This window comes from Musa acuminata, chromosome BXJ1-9 (assembly GCF_036884655.1).
Source record: "Musa acuminata AAA Group cultivar baxijiao chromosome BXJ1-9, Cavendish_Baxijiao_AAA, whole genome shotgun sequence".
Classification (NCBI taxonomy): domain Eukaryota; kingdom Viridiplantae; phylum Streptophyta; class Magnoliopsida; order Zingiberales; family Musaceae; genus Musa; species Musa acuminata.
The window spans coordinates 20,470,862-20,493,961 of record NC_088335.1 but is presented as its reverse complement, the minus strand read 5'-3'; the positions used below and the strand labels follow the sequence as shown (position 1 = coordinate 20,493,961).

Genomic DNA, 23,100 nt, shown 5'->3' with positions numbered 1-23,100 from the left:
GTGCGTTCGCCATCCCGGGACGTGCGGAATGGCGCCATGCGGCGCCATCCCGGGCTTACCAGGATGGGACATGCCGAGTGGTGTCTTGGTACGGTTGCTGGCTCAGCGCATGGGAATGCTTCTCTTATTGACTTGGTCATAGCGTGGCGTGACATTGATTGTGATGTGGCCTAAGCTTGAAATATACCTTATCAAACATGGTTTATAAAGAATGACATGATGAATCCCAAATACAAACCTTGTTCATTTAGGAAGCATAGATGCTTTTAATTTCGGCAAACATAACAACATGGTTTACAAAGAATGACATGATGAATCCGGAATACAAACCATCAATTAAGTCGCAAGCTTTGTTCATTTAGGAAGCATAGATGCTTTTAATTTCGTCAAACATAGCAACATGGTTTACAAAGAATGTGATATGCTCCTTCATCCTAGTGTTAGAGTGGGTGTATGAAATAATTCCAAAACATTCATGATGATAATAAGACCAATTGAATTAGTAGAAGATTAATCGTGAATATAAATCGTCCAAAAACAACCTTTGATCATTTAGGAAAGGAAAAATTCTTCTAATTTTCATGCACTTCAATATGGTTTACAAGATCTTACATAAGCTTTTCAAGCTAAAAACTACTCAGCCTCTAAAATGATACTGATGTAGAGACCTTTATTTCGCATGTAAGTGCTTAAGCATAATGACATCGGGTAGTAACTCACTCCTGCGGCAAATCCTAGTATGGATAGCGGTAATAGGAACGTACGACTTCAATCAAACAGGAACGGGTTGGACAAGCAACAAAGTGATACGGTCTTTCATGGTAGTGTTGGAGTGGGTGTATGAGTCAATATACTTGTATAGGTCTTCCGTAGAGCGTGACAAGTTAACTACTCTTTCGAGCAAAGGCATGGGGACTGCAGTTGGATTGATACATTCTTTGTTCACATCCTTCCATGCATCATGGACCAACACCTGCAGCTTCTTGCATGCCTCATTTGCATCCGCGTCGTACTGTTTCATGTAGCATTCTACTGTGGAAGCAGTGTGTCCTCGTTCTTGCTCCAGCTGCAACATCACCGACGGTTAATTAAATAACTTGTGTTATTAATCCTATTTAACTTAAGGGATAAGGAAATCAATCTATCATAGTCATTTAAATTACCGGTACTGTGATAGAATTTGATATCTGTATGGCTAGTTGTATTCACGTTGTAATAGAGTACCAATATTCCATCATCTCAAACCACCTCTTGTTCACTAAAATGATCATTCTTTTAATAAGCTAAATTATAAAATTACAAGAGGAGCTCTGCAAATTAGAGCATAAAAAATGACCAACTGAGAAGACCACTCTCCTCTCCAAAACAATACAACATGAGTGAAATATTCACTAAAATGGAATGGCTAATTAATTATCAACATGATGGACCTGAAATGTTCATAAGTTAACCCTTTGACAACAAAAAATGCCTCTCATTTTTGTGTTAAATAGCATTCGTAACTCACGACAACTTTGTAGGAGCAAAATAAGAGAAAAAAAAAATTCAAAGCAAGTATTTATAGAAACTAATAATACCTCATGTGAATTTATGTCATCCACCACACGAAAAATTATCGAGGAAGCTTTGAGGATCGTAGGGTAACTCGTAACCCATTCAAATGCCTCCTTCGTTGCCACATCTCCCATGCCCACGAAAGAGGCACAAGCAAGCAGGGGATATGCAATTGTCATCATTGATATACGCAGATGTTCTTCTACTGTTGGCACGTATCCTTCCACACCCCATTTGGATTCCTCAAAATAAAATCTGGCCAAGGTTTTAATCTGCATTCAAGGCAAAATAAGATACATGAATTCATAATAAGGAAATCCAGCGAACTATACTGATTAAAGGCACAGCAACACACTTCTTCCTTTAGATATAGCATGCGATACTTCTCCTCTGGTGCTAGCTCATCTTTCATTTCTTCCAAGTTATTGATCAGCTTGAGATAATAGTCTTTCATGTAGTCTGGTAGCTGATCAACAGCCTGGGCTTCCCACCTAAATATAGAACTTAATGATCCTTAGAAAACGTAACTATGATATAATCATAACAATTATGTTCGCTATATCATAACATATATTATCATAAGATGAAATAATAAAGAACTTCAATACATACTAATATTCTGCATATGAAATTTTCAAACCTTTGGATAGCATCGGTAAGGAGTCGGCTCTCCTCTAGTGTGCTATAGTTATCATAAATATCATCCATGATGGAAGTCAGGGCTCCCAATTTCAGAGTCATTACTCGTGCACGAGAATAGTGAGGTTCACTGAACACTGCAAGCATCCAGTAATAGCATTCCACCAATCGGTCTCGGACAAAACTTAGACTCTCGGCGAGGGCCAAATCCTTCCACCATCTTGATTGCATTAACAAACAATCAATAAGTTATTCACAACTCAAATAAATGATCTCCTGACCTTGTTAATATTTTTTTCTCTAACACATTACAACATATCATGTAACATGAAGCTATTAATCGACATGTGTATATAAACCTTTTTCTCTAACATGTGTATATAAACCTTTTTCTTAGGCACATGAAAAATAAACCTTTTTAGGCGCATGAAAAATCTAATGTAGTTGCAAACGACTATTTGGTTGCTCCATATTCAAGTCCTATCGAGTGAGAGTTAATGATTTTGCATTAATTACTAGAATAATAAACCATATTAGAAAATAGAAAAAACTTACATGGAGAGGCTTTTAAGCTCCTCACGGTGAAGCGATTGGACTAGATTGAAATCTAGCTTGGCAAGCTCTAATAACACATCATTTCGTGTTGCATCCTCTTGGTAGATGGAGATGTAGTTTCTTGTCAAGAGCCTTTTGGTTCTTCGAAATAGAGGTGTCTCAAGGGAAAGAGACACTTTCGACAGTAAAGGTGGTTCGAGATCGCTTAACATGGAGGTAAGTATGCTTCTTGTAAAAGAAATGGCTTCGTCAAGTATTGTCTCTCCATGTGTTCCAAGGTACGCTGCGTTGTATAAGCTTAATAGTCCCTCCACATCACCCTTCAAGTCAGACATGAAACTTCCTTCCTCATCTTTAAACTTGTTAAAGACATCTGCACTACGAAGCAGTGTATTCACGTCTACCGCAGACTATTTGGTGAAATATAACTGAAATCCTGCTTACTCTTGTCTACCACGAACTATTTAGTAACAACAGTTGCTTAAGCCTCTTTAAGTCAATTTTGCAGATCTTGTCATCAAAATGTTTAATTGATCCGGCGTCAAACTTCATTTTGGATTGCCAAACCAAATGTAACTAAAGCTAGTCTAACGTGGCATTTATTTCTTTCATCATATAGGAGTGTTCAGTTCTTATATGTTCTTACACTCTCAAAGATTGAAGAAGACTACCTGGAGATATGTTATATCCATGTTGTCTAAGTAATCGAAATCGAAGAGAGGCCTCGTAGAGGCCATGTGTGTTAAAATCTGCATCATAGACTTTGCTTAATGCATCGCTTATCTCCTTCTCAAAATGATAGGCCACTCCAAGAAGTTGGATGGCATCGATCAATTGCATGGTCTGCAGTAAATCACTGTAGTCCTGCAGCATGCTCCTTATTTGCTCCCTTAGTTCTCTTGATCTTTCCTTCATCCATGCATGATTGTTCTGCATCAAATTGCAACGTAGAATGATACAACAATGCAGGTATTCATTCCCGACCATATGAAGCGACGGGCCCACTTCTTGCAGATAGGCCAAAGCATGTTTGATTATAATAGATGCGTAGAATTTGCTCAGCTAGCAAGTTGTGCACATTGTATTTTCACGTAACCATGTTTAGTTCAGGTGCAAAAGTTATAGAATGCCGTGCTTTAGAAGAGGATGATGAGACTTGCGTAATGTAGAAGTCACACTCAAGTTTAGTTGTACTTAGATGCATGCCTGAGCTTCGGAAGAGGGTGAGACACGCGTAATGAAGTAGTCACCCCAAACGCTGGGATGGTAGCCCGAGGTCTTTCGAGCGACCTCCTCAACACCGCTTGCGACGAGGCACCGAGAGCTCATGGTCTCCTCCCCTAATCACTCCACCATATATATAATAATAAGTCGCCTTGTGGAATTGTGAGAGAGAGGAAGCCCTTATGGCTCAATATTTATAGGGGTTGAGCGATTGCCGTAATTATGTTATTACTGCGTGGCAATCAAATCTGGCATCTGGATCAACACGCAGGCTAAGCTGATGTGGCCAACAGTAGGATATATATTATTAAAGGCCAAGTTGCTGGTTACTGAATTGAATGTGGCATGTGATCTGGTTTGATCGGTGGCGTACAGGTGGGGTTCTGCAGTCGTTGTCTCTCCCAATTGATATTTGTCCTCTATCTCGAGAAACGCACCCCAATCATAGAAGGCTGTCTGCTGTGACATATGCTTGCATCTCAAAAGATATAATGCATGTCGAATAAAATGCAATTGACAATCTTACTCTTCTTGATAAGTAAGATCTTTTATATCCTTCAAATATTCTATATGTATTTCGTGAATCACCTTTTATAATTATCATAATAATTTATATATTAAATATCATCCAGGAAAACTATGCTTAACAAGGCCAATAAAGTGAATTCCATAAATAATATTTTTCACCACTATGATGGTGGCTATATAATTCCATAAGTTTAACTTCTAACGTATTATTTCCCGTATTGATCATTTTTTGCTGGAAGGGGGTATATCTTTCATTACTACTGGATCAAGGGAGACTGCTCCATCTTAAACATTAATGTTGGGTCATCTAATGGACCATGAATGTATATATTTTTTAAAGTAGAAAGGAAAAAAAAAAAAAAAAACAAGAATGGGGTTGGTTATTAAAGATTTGATTGCATGGATAGTCTAAAGGCATCTGATTCTTTGAATAAAGTCATCTTAAGAAGGATGAAGGGTTGGTTATTAAGGATCTTTGTATTATGAAGATTACCTTATAAGGTAAGAAGATTCTACCGTATCCGTATGGGTTTGATGATCTTTGGATTCATATAGTCAAGGCAAATTATGATCTTATTAATCATTCAGAGGATTTTTATTCTGTGAAATGTTTCTAGAGTTGGAGACATTTTTTTTTTTCAAGTTTTCGCTTCCATTTGTGAAGGTTTTGTTAAATTTGTAAGTAACGAATCTTCGATTTGGGTTTTGGATAATCCTTTGATATATTTTGTTCGATTGTTAAATTTGTAAGTAACGAATCCCTCAGGTTGTATCATATACACTTTCTCCTTGAGGTTCCCATTGAGGAATGCAGTTTTCACATCCATCTTCTAGATCTCATAATCATAGTGTGCTGCAATAACCAATAGAATTCTGATGGATTTTAGCATTGCTATGGGTGAGAAGGTTTCGTCATAGTCAACACTTTGTCTTTGACGATACCCCTTAGCCACTAGCCTTGCTTTATAGGTCTCTACCTTTCCATCTACTCCGATCTTTTTCTTAAAGATCCACTTGCAACCGATAGGTACAATACCTTCGGGCGCATCAACTAAGTTCCAAACCTTATTGGAGTATATAGAATCCATCTCAGAATTCATGGCTTCTTGCCACTTCCCGGAGTCTATACTCATAATAGCCTCTTCGTAGGTCTGAGGATCAATATCCTCTACATCCTCTCCTCTAATATGTCCCACATATCTCTCAGGAGGATGGGATACTCTATCAGACCTGCGTAAAGTTGAAACTTATGTATTAGGTACCTGAACAGACTCGGGCTGTAGAGTGGTGCTTGAGCTTGGTTCTCCAACCTCGCTCAATTCTATCATTCTCCCATTGTCTCCACCAAGAATGTGTTCCTTCTCAAGGAACACTGCTCTCTTAGCTACAAAGACCTTTTGGTCCTCGAGATGATAGAAATAATACCCAAAAGTTTCTTTGGCGTATCCCACAAATTTGCATCGCTCTGTCCTTGATTCTAACTTATCGGGGTTGTGTCTTTTGACATGGGCAGGGTAGCCCCAAATCTTAACAACCTTAAGATCAGGCTTCTTCCCTTTCCATATCTCATATGGTGTAGACACGACTGACTTAGTTGGAACTATGTTCAGAAGGTAAGCTGCGGTTTCTAGGGCATATCCCCAGAATGAGATGGGTAGGACAGCGAAACTCATCATGGACCGTACCATATCTAATAATGTACGATTTCTCCTTTCAGAGACACCATTGAGCTGAGGTGTATAAGGAGGTGTCCATTGGGATAATATCCCATGGTCCTTGAGGAACTAAGTGATCTCTGTACTTAAGTACTCACCTCCTCGATCTGATCGAAGAGTTTTGATACTCTTTTCAGTCTGGTTCTCCACCTCATTCTTATACTTTCTGAATTTCTCAAAGGCCTCAGACTTGTACTTCATTAAGTACACATATCCATACCTTGAGAAATTATCAGTAAATGTAATGAAGTAGGAGTAACCTCCAATGGCATAATTGACATGGGTCCATATACATCACTATGTATGAGTTCCAACAACTCAGTGGCTCTCTCTCTAGTTCCATTAAATGGAGAGTTGGTCAGTTTTTCACGAATGCAAGGGTCACAAGTTGCATATGACATATAGTCGAATGGATCTAGATATCCATCATTTAGCAACTTTTGAATCCTTCTTTCATGGATGTGACCTAGCCAACAATGCCACAGGTATGCACTGTTCAACTCATCTCGTTTCCTTTTGGACACATTTACATTCATAATATGTGGAGTGGTGTCTAACATAAATAAACCATTATGCAATGTTCCTTTCGTGATGATCTTATCATCTAATAATATCGAACAACCATTGTTCTAAAAAACAAATTTATATCCACTAACTGTTAAACATGAAATGGAGATAATGTTTTTGATAATAGAAGGAACAAAATAACATGCATCTAATGCAATAAAAGCTCCACTAGGTAGATGTAGGGCGACCTCGCCAACAACTACTATAGCAACTTTTGCTCCATTACCCATCTTGAGATCCATCTTGCCTCTCTCTAGTCTCCTAGGCCTTGCCAGAACCTGTAATGAATTGTATATATGATAAGCACTACCGGTATCCAATACTCATATGTTATCATAAGAGTCTGACAAATGGAGACTGATCATGAATGTACCTGAAGCTTCATCAAGCTTTTGTTTCGCCCTTTCTGCAAGGTACTCTTTGCAGTTTCTCTTCCAGTGCCCATCTTTACCACAGTGGAAGCACTGGCCTTTGTCCTTTGCTGGGTCTTTCTTAGCAACCTTTGCTTTACCTGGTTTGCCCTTGCCCTTTCCCTTCTTAAGGGACCTTTCTGCTTTCCTTTTCTTTTTGGTCTCACTAGTGTAGAGAACTGGTTTCTCTTTCTTGATAGTACTCTCTGCCTCCCTCAATATATTGAGAAGCTCTGGGAGAGTCCCTTCAAGCTTATTCATATTAAAATTCATTATGAATTGTGAAAAGGAATCTGGTAGGGACTAAAGCACAATGTCCACACACAAGTTATCCTCTAGGACCATTCTTAGACCTGTGAGTTTCTCTATCCACTCAATCATCTTTAGGACATGGTTCTGAACCGGTGTCCCCTCAGTCATCCTAGTGCGGAAGAGGCTCTTAGATATCTCATATCGTTGAGTCCTTTCTTGTTCCTCAAACAATTTGCGGGCATGTAGGAGAATGGATCTGGCATCCATCTTTTCATGTTGTCTCTGTAACTCAGGAGTCATAGAGCCTAACATATAGCACTGAGTATGAGTGGAGTCATCAATGTACTTCACGTAGCGAGCGATCTCATCCTCGTTTGCCCCTTCTTCGGGCGCAGGCATCACTGTATCAAGGACGTACACGATTTTCTCCGCTGTGAGAACAATTCTCAAGTTACAGAGCCAATCCATATAATTTGGACCAGAGAGGCGGTTGACATCAAGTATGTCACGTATGGGATTTGAAAACGACATAAAGATGTAGCAGAAATGAATAAAATGCAGATTTTGTAAGAAATAAACTATCAAGATATGGACTTCTATCTTAATATGCTCCCACTATTTTACTAACGAGTCACGCGATACCCTCAGCACGTGAAACAGAAGTCTTTGGCAGACTTATAGTGGAGATCAGGATCCAATCAGCGTCTTAGTGTAACCTCGAGGGACTCGACCAATCACACTAAGCCTAAAAGGTAGGCAACTCTTGTCGATCACAACTCCTTGTGATTCCCGTCCTGTTCGGCCTCCGAATCACCATGGCCTTGAGGGACTCGACCAACCATGACGCTCGGTTAAGTCAACACCTTCGTTACAAGATGAGTCTGATTTGATGATATACCCTCGAGGGACTCGACCAAGTATACCATGCCCTCAGGTCACCGGTGACATCTCTATGTCGTAAGAAAGATAGCGAATTGCGATATAGGTGAGTCTCGAGGGACTCGACCAACTCAACCTACACCGGGAATCGATTCTTACTTATAACGATGGAAGGCCACGTGGGTCAATCTAATTGCCTCACGTTTACCGACTTAATATTATCGAGAGATGTTTCTATGATTTGGTCTCCTAATATGACATGTCACATATATACATATTTAATATATATCTACATCGCATGCAAATATATATACTTATCTAGTATGTGTATAAGCAATTACACTAGATGATCATGGACCACAACCTAATATGATTAGGCCCGAGCTAGTAGGCCTAATCACTCACATCAAGATCTATGTGTGCAACGGTGCATCTCCATGCCCTGTGATCGTCCATCTCGTCCTCGTCGGTTTCGTCGACATCTTGATGCATCTTCATGCATCACGATCATCCGTCTTGTGGGTCCCGCTATCGCATCCACGCTCCCGCTACGCCTCCTCATGTGATTACAACTTAATCATAGGCACGCAGGCCGGACAATAAATGAGAAATATAATGGAGGCTCGCAGATCTCAATAATAATAATCACAAGTACACACATCACACGGTCCATGATCATCCGTCCACACATCATATATCACATGTATAAATAATCATCATCATGTAGGACTACTAGATAATAATAAAAAATAATAATCAACTAAACTTTTTAATTAATTAATATTTTCTGAAATCAGGGACATTATAGGGAATTTCTGAATTCATAGGGGTATTTTTGTAATTTGGACAAAAGACAGAAACTGAAATTTCTCAAATTTCGAGGGGCAAAACTATCTTTTGCCCAGAAAACCCTAATGCCCTTTCTCCTTTTCGCTGCTGTTGTCACCGCCACCTTGCCGGCAGCGGCCTGTGCGGTGGGGCGAGGGCACTGCCCTCGCCAATAGGCGGCACGCCCACTAGCGACGTTGCCGCTGTGGGTGGGCGCCCCCTTCGGGCACCGCCGCCACCATAGGTCGTCCGCTACCCTGCGGCGCCTCTGCCCGTGGGCTGCCAGCCCCGTTGGCAACAAGCCTGCTGCAAGCAGGCCGCCGGCCGGTTGCAGCAGACGCAGCCCCTGTGCTGCCCGCCTTCGGCTGCGTTGCACGCACGCAGATCGAGGGCAGTAACTGTTGCTGCCCTTCCTTGTTTTTGCATCAATAATTTTGACGTCAAAATTCTTCCTAAACACAACACACGCAGTTCAAAACCAATCATTCGCACGAACAACCTGGCTTTGATACCACTGTTGGGAAATCTTTATGGGGGCAACATCACATGCGCAGCGGAAGAACAAGAAAACAAAATCCCCGATTCCCAAAGAGATGTTCGTCGTCGTGCGAAGATTGGTACCCAAAAATTCGCGAAACATGAAACTGCGTATAGAGTAGATTGTGTTACCTAGGGAGATCGTATATCCCTGTTTCCTTACAGATCCTTAGGAAATGGTGAAGGAGGTCAGGCGTCCTCCTCTCTAGCGATGATCCACACAGCAGGGTTGCGACGACGCTCCTCAAAACTCCAGGCCTATTTTGAGGTGGAGAGAGAGAGGAGAATAGGAAAGGCAAACAAGAGCTCTCTAGCCTATGGGGCTCTGAATCCCTCCTATTTATAAAGGTCCCCTGTCAAACCCTAATAGGTCCTCCCTTAGTGGGTAGTGGATCTGCATCCAATAAGACAAGGGCTCCGTCGGATATCTCATATCCGAACCTCTACTCATCGCAATGCCTACCATATGTGTGTGACCCTCTAGGCCCAATATCGAGCTGGTCGTGAGTCATACCTGTCAGAACTCCTTCTAACTCAGTGAATTATTATCTTTGTAATAATTCACTCGACTCATCGACTACGGACGTACTAGGCCACTACACCGTAGTCCCTAGACGATACAGGGGAATCCAATCCATTGGACCTGTCTGTCCTCAGTTACTGTGTACCTATAGTCCCTCATCCATCTATTATCCTAGAGACGGAATATCGAGCATGGTGTTGTCAGACCCATACGGTTTCTACTCGAGTCTCGCTCTAATCGGATTCTCCCGGAGAACTCTTTCTCCCTCAACCTGAATGACCCTGGCCAGGGATTTGTCTGAGCAAGAACACATGGGATATTCCTCTCATGACGCTGAGAGTGGATGATCCTCTATCGACACTCAATAGCTCTCGTAAGGTCGACTACCACTCCCAATGACCAGCTGTACTAGATCTGGGATAGCCAAACCTATAAGTCTGGTATCAAAGAGTAGAGCACTCATACAGGACATCCTTGGTGTCTCAAGTCTAAGGACCAAATACACCACTAGGACTACGGAATCGCTGTTTGACAATAAGGCATCATCAACCATCCAGCATTCCATAAGCGGATCAATCAGTGAACTCATTCTCCAATGAGCACCTGTACTGTATCCCTAGTATCCCTACACAAGCAGCTATGAAACCAGCTGCATCCATCATATGGATGGGTATACAGCACACTAGTCTGTTCGGTTATCACGATATCCCTCTCGAGTAACCTATGACCGGGATTATTTAGGATATGTGTTTAAAGGTGAATCGATCTCACTATCGTGATCTTATCACGATCTGATTCCTATTGCACAAATCCAAGGACATCACAATATATGTATGCATTTATGCAATAGTTATAAAGTGATATACGCCAAAATATAATAAGCAAAAAGATTCTGTATCAAGTCACACTTGCCATCACTCATATGATTGGCTTGCTGGGCACCTATGACTAGCAAATTTTACTACATACAAGCTAGCTTTTCATCACAACATATAAGCACAAGAGCATAGCAAGATTCTTAAGTTCAATCATGGCAATTCAACACTTGTTTCTTGTGCAAGATTGCACTTTGCTTTTCTTTGCATGTTCTGACTAGCAAAAGCTTTCTCCCATTTGTTTTTGTCAAAAAGAAGGGAAGAGCACAAGCTAGCCAGCATTTGCCTTGAGCTAGCAATCTTTCTCCCCCTATGTCATTGCCGAAAAGAAGGGAGAAATTAATGGCTAAAAAATTTAATCATTATACAAGCCATATTATAAAATCATGTCATGATATCAAGAAAAATTCAAGAAGGACATGATTCATTTGACAAATCTTTTTAATAGAGCAAAAGAATTATACAACCAAGGATCATGATTAAAATATATCAATATCATAGATCAAGTCATGATTCATGATTCATTATAAAGCAAATTAATTTTCAATCATCACATAAGGCATTTAAAGAATTTTTGAAACATAGGAGAATGATTAATTTAAGCATGCAATGTTTCAATCAAATTCAAGTCATGAATACCAATACTTTCATATTGTGAGTATCAATTCATGAATATCAAAAGATATTATTTGTGATTCCAATTTTGCAAGATCAAAATTATGATTTAGATAAAACTCATTCAAGTCAAATCGTTAACTTGAAACTCATAATCAAGTCATCAAAATCAATTCCGAGATTCATAAAATATCATGAAATCATTAATCTCGATCAGATTGGAAGGATATTTTTTAAGTAATTCTTTTTCATCTAAGCATGTCTTAGTCTTTATATGCCAAATCAAGATAAGCATGAAGGTTCAAGATGTAAAGGCAAAATCTTATAAAACAACTCTTCAAACAAGATTTTAAACATCTATTTTCAAGCTATATAAAGAGTAAGTCAAGGATTCAATTATCTCATGTCATGAATTCCAACGTGCATCTCAAATTATCAACATCACATTAAAAAGATATTTCAAAAAGATATATCGATAAGTGATTCATTTGTATCATTTCATTCATTTGGAAGATTCTCCTCTTTGGTAAATAAGTCTACGAGAACAAAATGAATTAAGGGAGATGTAACATGATTGAAGCATTGAACATGATTTATATTTAAAATGTGCCTCATGTCATAAGTATGAATCAAGCATTTCTGAAAACTGAAATCATCCTCAAAGTCACATTCAATAAATTCATACATGACAAGCATAGATTTATTTAAAAGACGATAAGATAGAGGATCGCATTTCATTTTTATAAATTTCTATTCATATGATTTGCTTCTTATAAGCATTTCTTTACCTTTAATAAAATAAGTGTCAATATTTAAGATGAAAAAACAAATCATCAAGCATGATCCCATGATAACATCCTTTTAATATCTTGATATTCATCATCAAGTATGATTTCAAAAATTATGTTCAAGAGAAATCATTAAGACCAAATGCATGATCATTTATTTTCAAAATATTCAACATATTTATTTTCATGAGATTCACAAGATTGGTAAAATAAATTCATTAATCTCAATAGGATAGAGAATTCATTTCCATTTCATACAATTGATTTCATGTGAGGGTATTTAAGTCTTTTGTGAAAACATGTATCATCATTTAAAATTGAAACATAAGTTTCACCATTAAGCCGTCAAGACCAAACACATCATGATATCACATATATCATCAAAAGACTATCAAGAAATTTATACATAGATGTACATGCATTATGTCATCTTAATTCGTCATAAAAATGATTAGACCAAAAACATATTAATCTAAAATGAGAGTTTCAAATCAACATTTCAAAAACTCATGCATGACATAAAATCATCAAGATACACATGCATGGATTAATCCTAAGCATTATCACATATCATATAATTATCATCCCTAATGTTGCATACATCATTCAACATTTCAAAACATAATATGCATGAAACCTTAGCAATATACTTTTCATGATCAAAATTTTAATTTTTCAATGATGCTAAAAAGAAAAACATGATATAATTTTTTTAAAAAATAATTTTTTATTTCCTATTCCTACTATCTAAATTAAGCACTCATGAAAAACTTCAAGTAATTTCAAAATAATTCAAGAGAGTTGAGTTACTTACCTTGTAGTCGAAGTTCGTCAAAGCCCAATTCACCGTTTCACCTTTGGAAGTTTTTTATTCATCCTTGCCTTCCTCTTCTTTGGCCTCTTCCTCCATTCAAGTTCATTATTTATTTTAGATTTTTGTTTAACAAACTTATTAAGATTTAGTGTTCGAAGTTCAAGTTCATCATTGTTCTCATCACTTGAGTCATCGCTCAAGTGGTATTCATTTGTCTAGAGTTCCAAATCCGTCCTGTTTTTTAGAAGGTGATTTTGTTCATCATGTGCATTATGTACCATTTCATATGTCATCAACGAACCAATTAGTTCTTCAAGTGGAAAAATATTTAAATCTTTTGTTTCTTGTATTCCGGTTATTTTAGGATCCCACCTTTTTGGAAGGGATCTTAAGATTTTTCTTACGAGATCAAAATCCGAAAAACTTTTATCGAGTCCTTTTAGACCATTGACGACATTCGTGAAACATATGTACATGTCGCCAATAGTCTCGCTCGGTTTCATTCAGAAAAGTTCAAAAGAATATATCAAAAGATTGATTTTTGACTCTTTTACTCTACTTGTGCCTTCGTGAGTCACTTCGAATATATGCCAAATATCAAATGCAGTTTCACAAACTGAAACACGATTGAACTCATTTTTATCAAGCACACAAAATAAGGCATTCGTAGCCTTTGCATTAAGAGCGGATGTCTTCTTCTCCAATTTATTCCAATCGATCATTGGACGAGAAGACTTCAAAAATCCATTTTCTACAAGATTCCAAAGTTTAAAATCCATTGAAATAAGGAAGATCCCCATTTGGGTCTTCCAATAGGTATAGTCCGTCCCATTGAACATGGGTAGATGTGTAATAGAGTGGCCCTCTTGGTTTTCGACGTATGCCATCTATCTTGGGTTTTTATCCATTTGAGAGTTAACCCCGCTCTGATACCAATTGTTAGGATCAAGAGTACTAAGAGGGGGGGGGGGTGAATTAGTGCTGAAAAAAACTTTCGACGATTAAAACTATGTTCGTATGTTGAAATCTGATTCCGATGTAAAAGTCATTTCGTGCAGATAATAACTTTGAAAGCTTACAGAAACATATTTGAAGTAAAGTAAGGAAGATAGTTTATAGTTAAGATAGAAATCAGAATGTAAGCGCAAACTAAAATATGATGTTCGTACGATAAAACCGATTTCCGTCTTAACGCCGATTTGGAAAATACTTAACTATGAAACAAGTTCATAAATGATCAGAAGGCAATAAGCTATTGAGGAGGTTTGCAGTAAAGATAAGATGCTCAAAGTAAATGCAAACCGAGATTTAGAGTGGTTCGGTCAATCTTGCCCTACATCCACTTTTGGCTTCCTCTACTGATGAGGTCACCGACGTCCACTAGAGGCCTTCCTTCAATAGGCGAAGGCCAACCACTCTTTTACAATTTCACTCCTTTTGATGGGCTTAGGAGACAACCCTTACAAACTTTTCTCTCCTCTCTTGAAAGATCAAAACTTGGAAAAAGAGGGAGGAGAACTTCTAGCCTTTACAACACTTTTGAGCTCTAAAAATCACAGAGTAAGATTGGATTTTCGGTGCCCTTTCATGCAGGAAAGGGTGGGGTATATATAGGCCCCAAACTAGTTTGAATTTGGAGTTCAAAAATATCTTTTCCCAGATTTTTGGGGTTCTAGCGGTACCACCTCTTGATTGGGGCAGTACAACCGCTTGGCAGCTTGGAGACTGAGCTTCTGGGTGGTGCCACCGCTTGACAAAGGCAATTGCACTGCCCAGTCTCGCTTGGAGACTGAGCCCTGGTGGTGCCACCGCTTGACTGGGGCGGTTGCACCACCTGGCAGAGCTTAGAGACCGAGCTCAGGCGGTTCCACCACCTATCAGGGGCAGTTGCACCGCCCAGTCTCGCTCGGAGACTGAGCCCAAGCGGTGCCACCGCCTAGCAGGAATTTTGGTCCGAATGGGTTGATCCATTCAGCCCAATTTGGGTCTATCAAGGGCCCAATTGCCCCCAGATTAAGTTAATGGGATCACCTTCCATTCCTAACTTAATCTACATGCTAACTATGACATTTCTTAAGACATTTACTACAACTTGCTCCGGTGCGTCAATCGCTTCTTCTGATGAGCTTTCGGTGAACTTCCGACGAACATCCGACGAACCTTAGGCGATGCTCTAGCGGACTTCCGGCAAACTCCTGGACTTGCGATGATCCACTTGGCAAGTTCCGATGAGCTTCTTTTGGCAAGCTCCTGGACTTCTCGGATTTGTTCCCGCAGAACCTCAGATGATCGTTCGGACTTCCGTCGAACTCTCGAACTCCCAACGTGATCATAGTCTTGACTCCGAAACAACTCCTATTGCATGTCTTACTTCCATTGTAGTTAATCCTGCACATGTAAAATAAAACTTCAATCGAGATAATTAATCCTAAGCAATTAACCAAGTTGTCCGGTATGTCATTGGTCCCTCGACGCTTCATCCGATTCTTCGATGCATCATCCTCTCTTGCGGCTTATTGCCCAATCGGCCAGTTGACTCCACAACTCGATATCCTTGGCACAATACCTGCTCGTCTTGGCCTGATGCCTGAGTCCACGGCCCGAAGCCTTATGTCGATACGTCGATCGATCCACCAGCTCGACGTCCAATATTCTGATATGTTTCTCTAGCACAACCTGATTTTTCCTGCTTTAATTATCTCATCCTGATCGAAGCATCTTGCATCACTCAAAACATAGATTAAAACATAAACATATATCAAGTGGTTTCATCATCAAAATACGAGATTCAACAAAACAAACCATTATGCAATGTCCCTCTCATGATGGTCTCATCATCTAATAATATTGAACAACCAATGTTCTCAAAAACTAATTTATATCCACTAACTGTCAAACAAGAAATGGAAATAATGTTTTTGATAATAGAATGAACAAAATAACATGCATCTAATACAATAATAGCTTCACCAGGTTGATGTAGGGCGACCTCACCAATAGATACTACAACAACTTTTGCTCCATTGCCCATCTTGAGGTCCATCTTACCTCTCACTAGTCTCCTAGGCCTTACCAGACCCTACAATGAATTGTAAATATGATAAGCCCTACCAGTATACAATACCCATGTGTTATCATAAGAGTCTAACAAATAAAGACCGATCATGAATGTACTTGAAGCTTCTCCAAGCTTCTATTTTACCCTCTCTGCAAGGTACTCTTTGTAGTTCCTCTTCCAATGCCCATCCTTTCTGTAGTGGAAGCATTGGCCTTTGTCCTTTGCTGAATCTTTCTTAGCAACCTTTGCTTTACCTAGTCTGCTCTTGCCCTTGCCCTTCTTAAGGGATTTTTCTGCTTTCATTTTCTTTCTGGTCTCACTAGTGTAGAGAATTAGCTTCTCTTTCTTGATAGTACTCTCTGCCTCCCTCAATATATTGAGAAGCTCTAGGAGAGTCACCTCAAGCTTGTTCATATTAAAATTCATTATGAACTGTGAAAAGGAATTTGGTAGGGACTGAAGCACAAGATCCACTCTCAGGTTATCATCTAGGACCATTGCTAAACCTATGAGTTTCTCTATCCACTCAATCGTCTTTAGGACATGGTTCTGAACCGATGTCCCCTCAGTCATCATAGCGCGGAAGAGACTCTTGGATATTTTATATCGCTAAGTCCTTCCTTGTTCCTCAAATAGTTTACAGACATATAGGAGAATGGATTTGACATCCATTTTTTTATACTGTTTCTGTAACTCAGGAGTCATGGAGCCCAACATATAACACTAAGCAAGAGTGGGGTCATTAATGTACTTCATGTTGCGAGCAATCTCATCCTCACTTGCCCTTTCCTTGGGCATAGGCATCACTATATTAAGGATGTATATGATTTTCTTCGCCGTGAGAATAATTCTTAAGTTGTGGAGCTAATCCGTATAATTTGGAATAGGGAGATAGTTGGCATCAAGTATGCCACGTAAGTGATTTAACAGTGACATTTTATAAAAATAAAGATGTAGTAGAAATAAATAACATGTAGATTTTATAAAAAATAAATAGTTAAGATATGAATTTCTATCTTAATATGCTCCCACTATTTTACTAGCGAGTCATGCGACACCCTCAACACGTGAAACGGAAGTCTATAGTAAACTTCTAGTGGGGATCGGGATCCAATCAGCGTCTTAATGTAACCTCGAGGGACTCGACCAATCACACTAAGCTTGAAAGGTAGGCAACTCTTGCTGATCACAACTCCTTGTGATTCCCATCCTGTTTGGCCTTCGAATCACCATGATCTCAAGGGACTCGACCAACCATGATGTTCGGTTAAGTCAACACCATCATTACTAGATGAGTCTGATTTGATGGTATACCCTGGAGGGACTCGACTAAGCATACCATGTCCTCAGGTCACCAATGACATCTCTATGTTGTAGGCAAGATAGCGAATCGCGATAAAGGTAAGCCTCGAGGGACTCGACCAACTTAACATACACCGAGAATCAATCCCTACCTATAACGATGGAAGGCCATGTTGGTTAGTTTAATTGTCTTACGTTTAATGACTTAATATTGTAGAGAGAGGGGTTTCTTTGATTTGGTCTCCTAATATGACATGTCACACACATACATATTTAATATTTATCTACATCGCATACATATATATATATATATATATATATATATATATATATATATATATATATATATATATATATATATATATATACATATCTAGTTAGTGTATAAACAATCACACATCATATGAGCAATTATACTAGATTATCATGGACCACAACCTAATATGATCAAGCCTGAGCCAGTGGGCCTAATCACTCACATCAAGATCTATGTGTGTAGTAGTGCATCTTCATGACCTGTGATCGTCTATCTCATCTTCGTTGGTTCCGTCGGTATCTCGATGCATCACGATCGTTCATCTTATGGGTCCCACTATCGCTTCCACGCTCCTACTATGCCTCCTGGTGTGATTACAACTTAATCATATGTACGTAGACCCGACAATAAACGATAAATAAAATGGAGGCTCGAAAGCCCCAATAATAATAATCACAAGTACACATGTAGGACTACTAGATAATAATAAAAATCATCATTATATGTATAAAACATCATCATGTAGGACTACTAGATAATAATAAAAATAATAATAATCAATTAAACTTTTTAATTAATTAATATTTTTTTGAAATCAAGGATATACAAGGAATTTTTTAAATTCTAAAGGGCATTTTCATAATTTGGGTAAAAGACAGAATCTAGAATTTCTAAAATTTTGAGAGGTAAAATTATCTTTTGCCTAAAAAACCTTAAGCCCTCTCTTCTTCCTACTTGCTGCGGCCACCGCCACCCTACCGACGGCAGCCCTCTACGACGAGGGGCGAAGGCGCCACTGTTGCAAATGGGCACCCCCCAAACCCCCCCCCGTGGGCCAGTCTACTCACAGGCGTGCGCCCCTATGGGCGTCACCGCACCCGCCGGTGCCTTTGCTCGCAGGCGGGTGCCCCTACAAGCACTGCCACACCCACGGGCACCTTTGTTGGGGCTCGGCATGGGCCCAACAACAGTAGGCATCGCTTGCATGGTGCCTTTGCTTGTTGGCGTAGCGCCCGCAAGCACTATTGCCCTACCGGGCTGGTGCCTCTACGGGCCCTACTGCCCCTGCAAGCGCCGCCCCCGACAGTGCAGTGCTTGCCCTTGCGGGTAGCACTACTAGCGGCCTGTTGTAGGCAAGTCGTCGGCCGCCGGTCACCGATAACCAGCAACCAGTCACCTGCACACAAACGACCAAGGCTGCAAACAGCCTTTGGCCACTTTTGTGTGGGTAGTAAGGACAATAATAGTTGCTGCCCTTTCTCACTTTTGGCATCAATAATCTTGACGACAAAAGCTTTTCCAAAATATAACACATGTAGTTCAAAACTAATTTTCACATGAATAACCTGGCTCTGATACCACTGTTGGGAAATCTTGGGACGATATCACATGTGCAGCGGGAGAACAGAAAACAAAATCCCAAATTCCCAAAGACATGTTCATCATCGTGCGAAGATTTATGCATAAAAATCCAGAAAATAAAAAACCATGTGTGAGATAGATTTTGTTACATAGGGAGATCATATATCCCTGAATCCCTATAGATTTATAGGAGAGGATGAAGGAGGTCAACCACCCTCCTCTCTAGTGGTGATCCACACAGTAGGGCTGTGATTACGCTACACAAAACTCTAAGACTGCTCTGAGGTGGAGAAGGGGATGATAATAGATGGCAATCAAAAAAGCTCTAGCCTATAAACCACTACTCCCCTCCTATTTATAGAGGTCTCTTGTCAACTTGACCCTAATAGATCATGCCCTATTGGGTATTAGATCTCCATCCAACTACCAAAGCCTCTTAAATTAGTAGATCTCTATCTAATAATCTCTTATGGGCCCTTATTGGATCTTATTCATAGGTTCCAATAATTTAGGGGCTTATTGGATATCCAATAAGATAGGGGTTTCGGCGAATATCTTATATCCAAACTATTATGACCCTTTTTCTGAGCTTTTGTATAATGTTTATTGAGTCAGTTTAGTTTAGTTATTTATTGAGTCTATTTAGTTCAGTTAGTGTCGGGTAGAAGTTTATTTAATATTTAATTATTGTTACGGTAAGTAACTTTTTTAGCCGTGGCCTCGGGGCCGTCGCGGCTTGGTTCGGGTCCGGAAGGCGGTGATCTCCATTGGGGCGCTTCTCGAGGTCTCCCGGCGGCCGAGCTCGGTGGTTCGGGTCGGGAGGTCGGTTCGGCAGTTCGGGTCGGCGGTTCGGATCGGCGGCTCGGGTCGGGAGGCAGCTCCGCCGCAGCTTCGGGAAGAGGCAACACCGTCTCGCACCTGCACACAGGTCGGGCCGGGAGCTCGGCCCGACCCCTCCGACGATCAAGTTAGAGAAAGATGGGGAGGGGATTGTGGATGAGGCAGAAGAAGAGCCTTTGAGTGTTTTGTGTCTGAGTGAGTTCCCCCCCTCTGCTTAGGACTCAGGGGTATTTATAGAGGAGGTTTGATGTTGCCGTCTGACATTGCCACTGGGGCTGCGTGGGAGACCGGGGGATCGCAGGGTATGGGCGAGCTTCAACCGTTACCTGCTTCTATCGCGTACGGCTGTGCTGGGTCAACTAAGGGGGCTGTGGGCTCAGTGAGGCTGACGCCCGGACGCAGACCGTCACCCTCATTGCTCCCCCTGGGGCGCCGCGCCTGTCCACGTGCGGGGGACGTTGCCGGGAGCGGGGAACGTTGCGCGTGAGGCCGAGTGGCCGAGGCAGCGAAGCTGCTAGCTGGCTGCGCATGAGGCCGAGGAGCCGAGGCAGCGAGGCAGCAAGGCAGTAAGGCAGCGTGCTAGCTGCGCGTGAGGCCGAGTGGCCGAGGCAGCGTAGTGCTTGCTGGCTGCGCACGAGGCCGAGTGGCCGAGGCAGCGAGGCTGCGGATGAGGCCGAGGAGCCGAGGCAGCGAGGCAGCAAGGTAGTAAGGCAGCGTGCTAGCTGCGCGTGAGGCCGAGTGGCCGAGGTAGCGAGGCTGCTAGCTGGCTGCGCGCAAGGCCGAGTGGCCGAGGCAGCGAGGCAGCGTGTTGGCTGCGCATGAGCCCGAGTGGCCGAGGCTGCAAGGCAGCGTGTTGGCTGCGCATGAGGCCGAGTGGCTGAGGCTGCAGGGCAGCGTGTTGGCTGCGCATGAGGCCGAGTGGCCGAGGCTGCAAGGCAGCGTGTTGGCTGCGCATGAGGTGGGGTCTGCCATTTTTTGTCATATCATATGCCCCCCCCGAAAGGAGCTATGCGTCGGTTCTTGCATGCAGGGGGTCCGATGCATGGCTTTTTACTTCAGGTGGGCTGGTCATGCATATTCGAGGCGTATGATGTAAGCGGGCTAGCCGCGCGGACGTGTCTCGTGCAACATGGGGCCGAGGTGCGCAACTCAGTCAGGAAGCCGAGCAGGGTTGGACTCGGGGCCGATGGAGCCGATGAGGGCTGAGGAGCACAGCGTAGGCGGGGTGACCACGCAGGTGTGGTCCCGGGATGGCGTAGAGCCGAGGGCCGAGGAGCACAACGCAGGCGGGGTGACCGCGCAGGTGTGGTCTCAGGATGGCGTAGAGCCGAGGGCCGAGGAGCACAACGCAGGCGGTTTGACCGCGCAGGTGTGGTCTCGGGAGGCGTAAAGCCGAGGGTCGAGGAGCACAACGCCGGCGGGGTGACCGTGTAGGTGTGGTCTCGGGATGGCGTAGAGCCGAGGGCCGAGGAGCACAACGCAGGCGGGGTGACCGCGCAGGTGTGGTCTCGGGATGGCATAGAGCCGAGGGCCGAGGAGCACATCGTAGGCGGGTTGGCCGCGCAGGTGTGGTCTCGGGATGGCGTAGAGCCGAGGGCCGAGGAGCACAACGTAGGCGGGGTGACCGCGCAGGTGTGGTCTCGGGATGGCGTAGAGCCGAGGGCCGAGGAGCACAACGTAGGCGGGTTGGCCGCGTAGGTGTGGTCTCGGGATGGCGTAGAGCCGAGGGCCGAGGAGCACAACGCAGGCGGGGTGACCGCGCAGGTGTGGTCTCAGGATGGTGTAGAGCCGAGGGCCGAGGAGCACAACGCAGGCGGTTTGACCGCGCAGGTGTGGTCTCGGGAGGCGTAAAGCCGAGGGTCGAGGAGCACAACGCCGGCGGGGTGACCGTGTAGGTGTGATCTCGAGAGGCGTAGAGCCGAGGGTCGAGGAGCACAACGCCAGCGGGGTGACCGCGCAGGTGTGATCTCGAGAGGCGTAGAGCCGAGGGCCGAGGTGCACAACGCAGGCGGGGTGACCGCGCAGGTGTGATCTCGGGAGGCGTAGAGCCGAGGGCCGAGGAGCACAACGCAGGCGGGGTGACCGTGCAGGTGTGGTCCCGGGATGGCGTAGAGCCGAGGGCCGAGGAGCACAACGCAGGCGGGGTGACCGCGCAGGTGTGGTCTCGGGATGGCGTAGAGCCGAGGGCCGAGGAGCACAACGCAGGCGGGGTGACCGCGCAGGTGTGGTCTCGGGATGGCGTAGAGCCGAGGGCCGAGGAGCACATCGTAGGCGGGTTGGCCGCGCAGGTGTGGTCTCGGGATGGCGTAGAGCCGAGGGCCGAGGTGCACAACGCAGGCGGGGTGACCGCGCAGGTGTGATCTCGGGAGGCGTAGAGCCGAGGGCCAAGGAGCACAACGCAGGCGGGGTGACCGCGCAGGTGTGGTCCCGGGATGGCGTAGAGCCGAGGGCCGAGGAGCACAACGCAGGCGGGGTGACCGCGCAGGTGTGGTCTCGGGATGGCGTAGAGCCGAGGGCCGAGGAGCACAACGCAGGCGGGGTGACCGCACAGGTGTGGTCTCGGGATGGCGTAGAGCCGAGGGCCGAGGAGCACATCGTAGGCGGGTTGGCCGCGCAGGTGTGGTCTCGGGATGGCGTAGAGCCGAGGGCCGAGGAGCACAACGCAGGCGGGGTGACCGCGCAGGTGTGGTCTCGGGATGGCGTAGAGCCGAGGGCCGAGGAGCACAACGTAGGCGGGTTGGCCGCGCAGGTGTGGTCTCGGGATGGCGTAGAGCCGAGGGCCGAGGAGCACAACGTAGGCGGGTTGGCCGCGCAGGTGTGGTCTCGAGATGGCGTAGAGCCGAGGGCCGAGGAGCACAACGTAGGCGGGTTGGCCGCGCAGGTGTGGTCTCGGGATGGCGTAGAGCCGAGGGCCGAGGAGCACAACGCAGGCGGGGTGACCGCGCAGGTGTGGTCTCGGGATGGCGTAGAGCCGAAGAG

The 23,100-nt window shown here is 43.3% G+C and overlaps 1 protein-coding gene across 1 annotated transcript; it reads right to left on the bottom strand.

The window, feature by feature from the left end:
• Positions 1-551: 551 nt before the first annotated feature.
• On the bottom strand, positions 552-4,130 carry LOC103974037 (alpha-humulene synthase). The gene is made up of 7 exons (XM_065083407.1): positions 3,955-4,130; positions 3,420-3,678; positions 2,749-3,121; positions 2,195-2,413; positions 1,910-2,045; positions 1,578-1,826; positions 552-1,066 (listed from the first exon to the last, which is right to left on the bottom strand). Exons 1-7 carry the CDS (start codon positions 4,075-4,077, stop codon positions 773-775), a joined length of 1,653 nt encoding a protein of 550 aa, XP_064939479.1. The 5' UTR covers positions 4,078-4,130; the 3' UTR covers positions 552-772.
• Between the last annotated feature and the right edge of the window lie 18,970 nt (positions 4,131-23,100).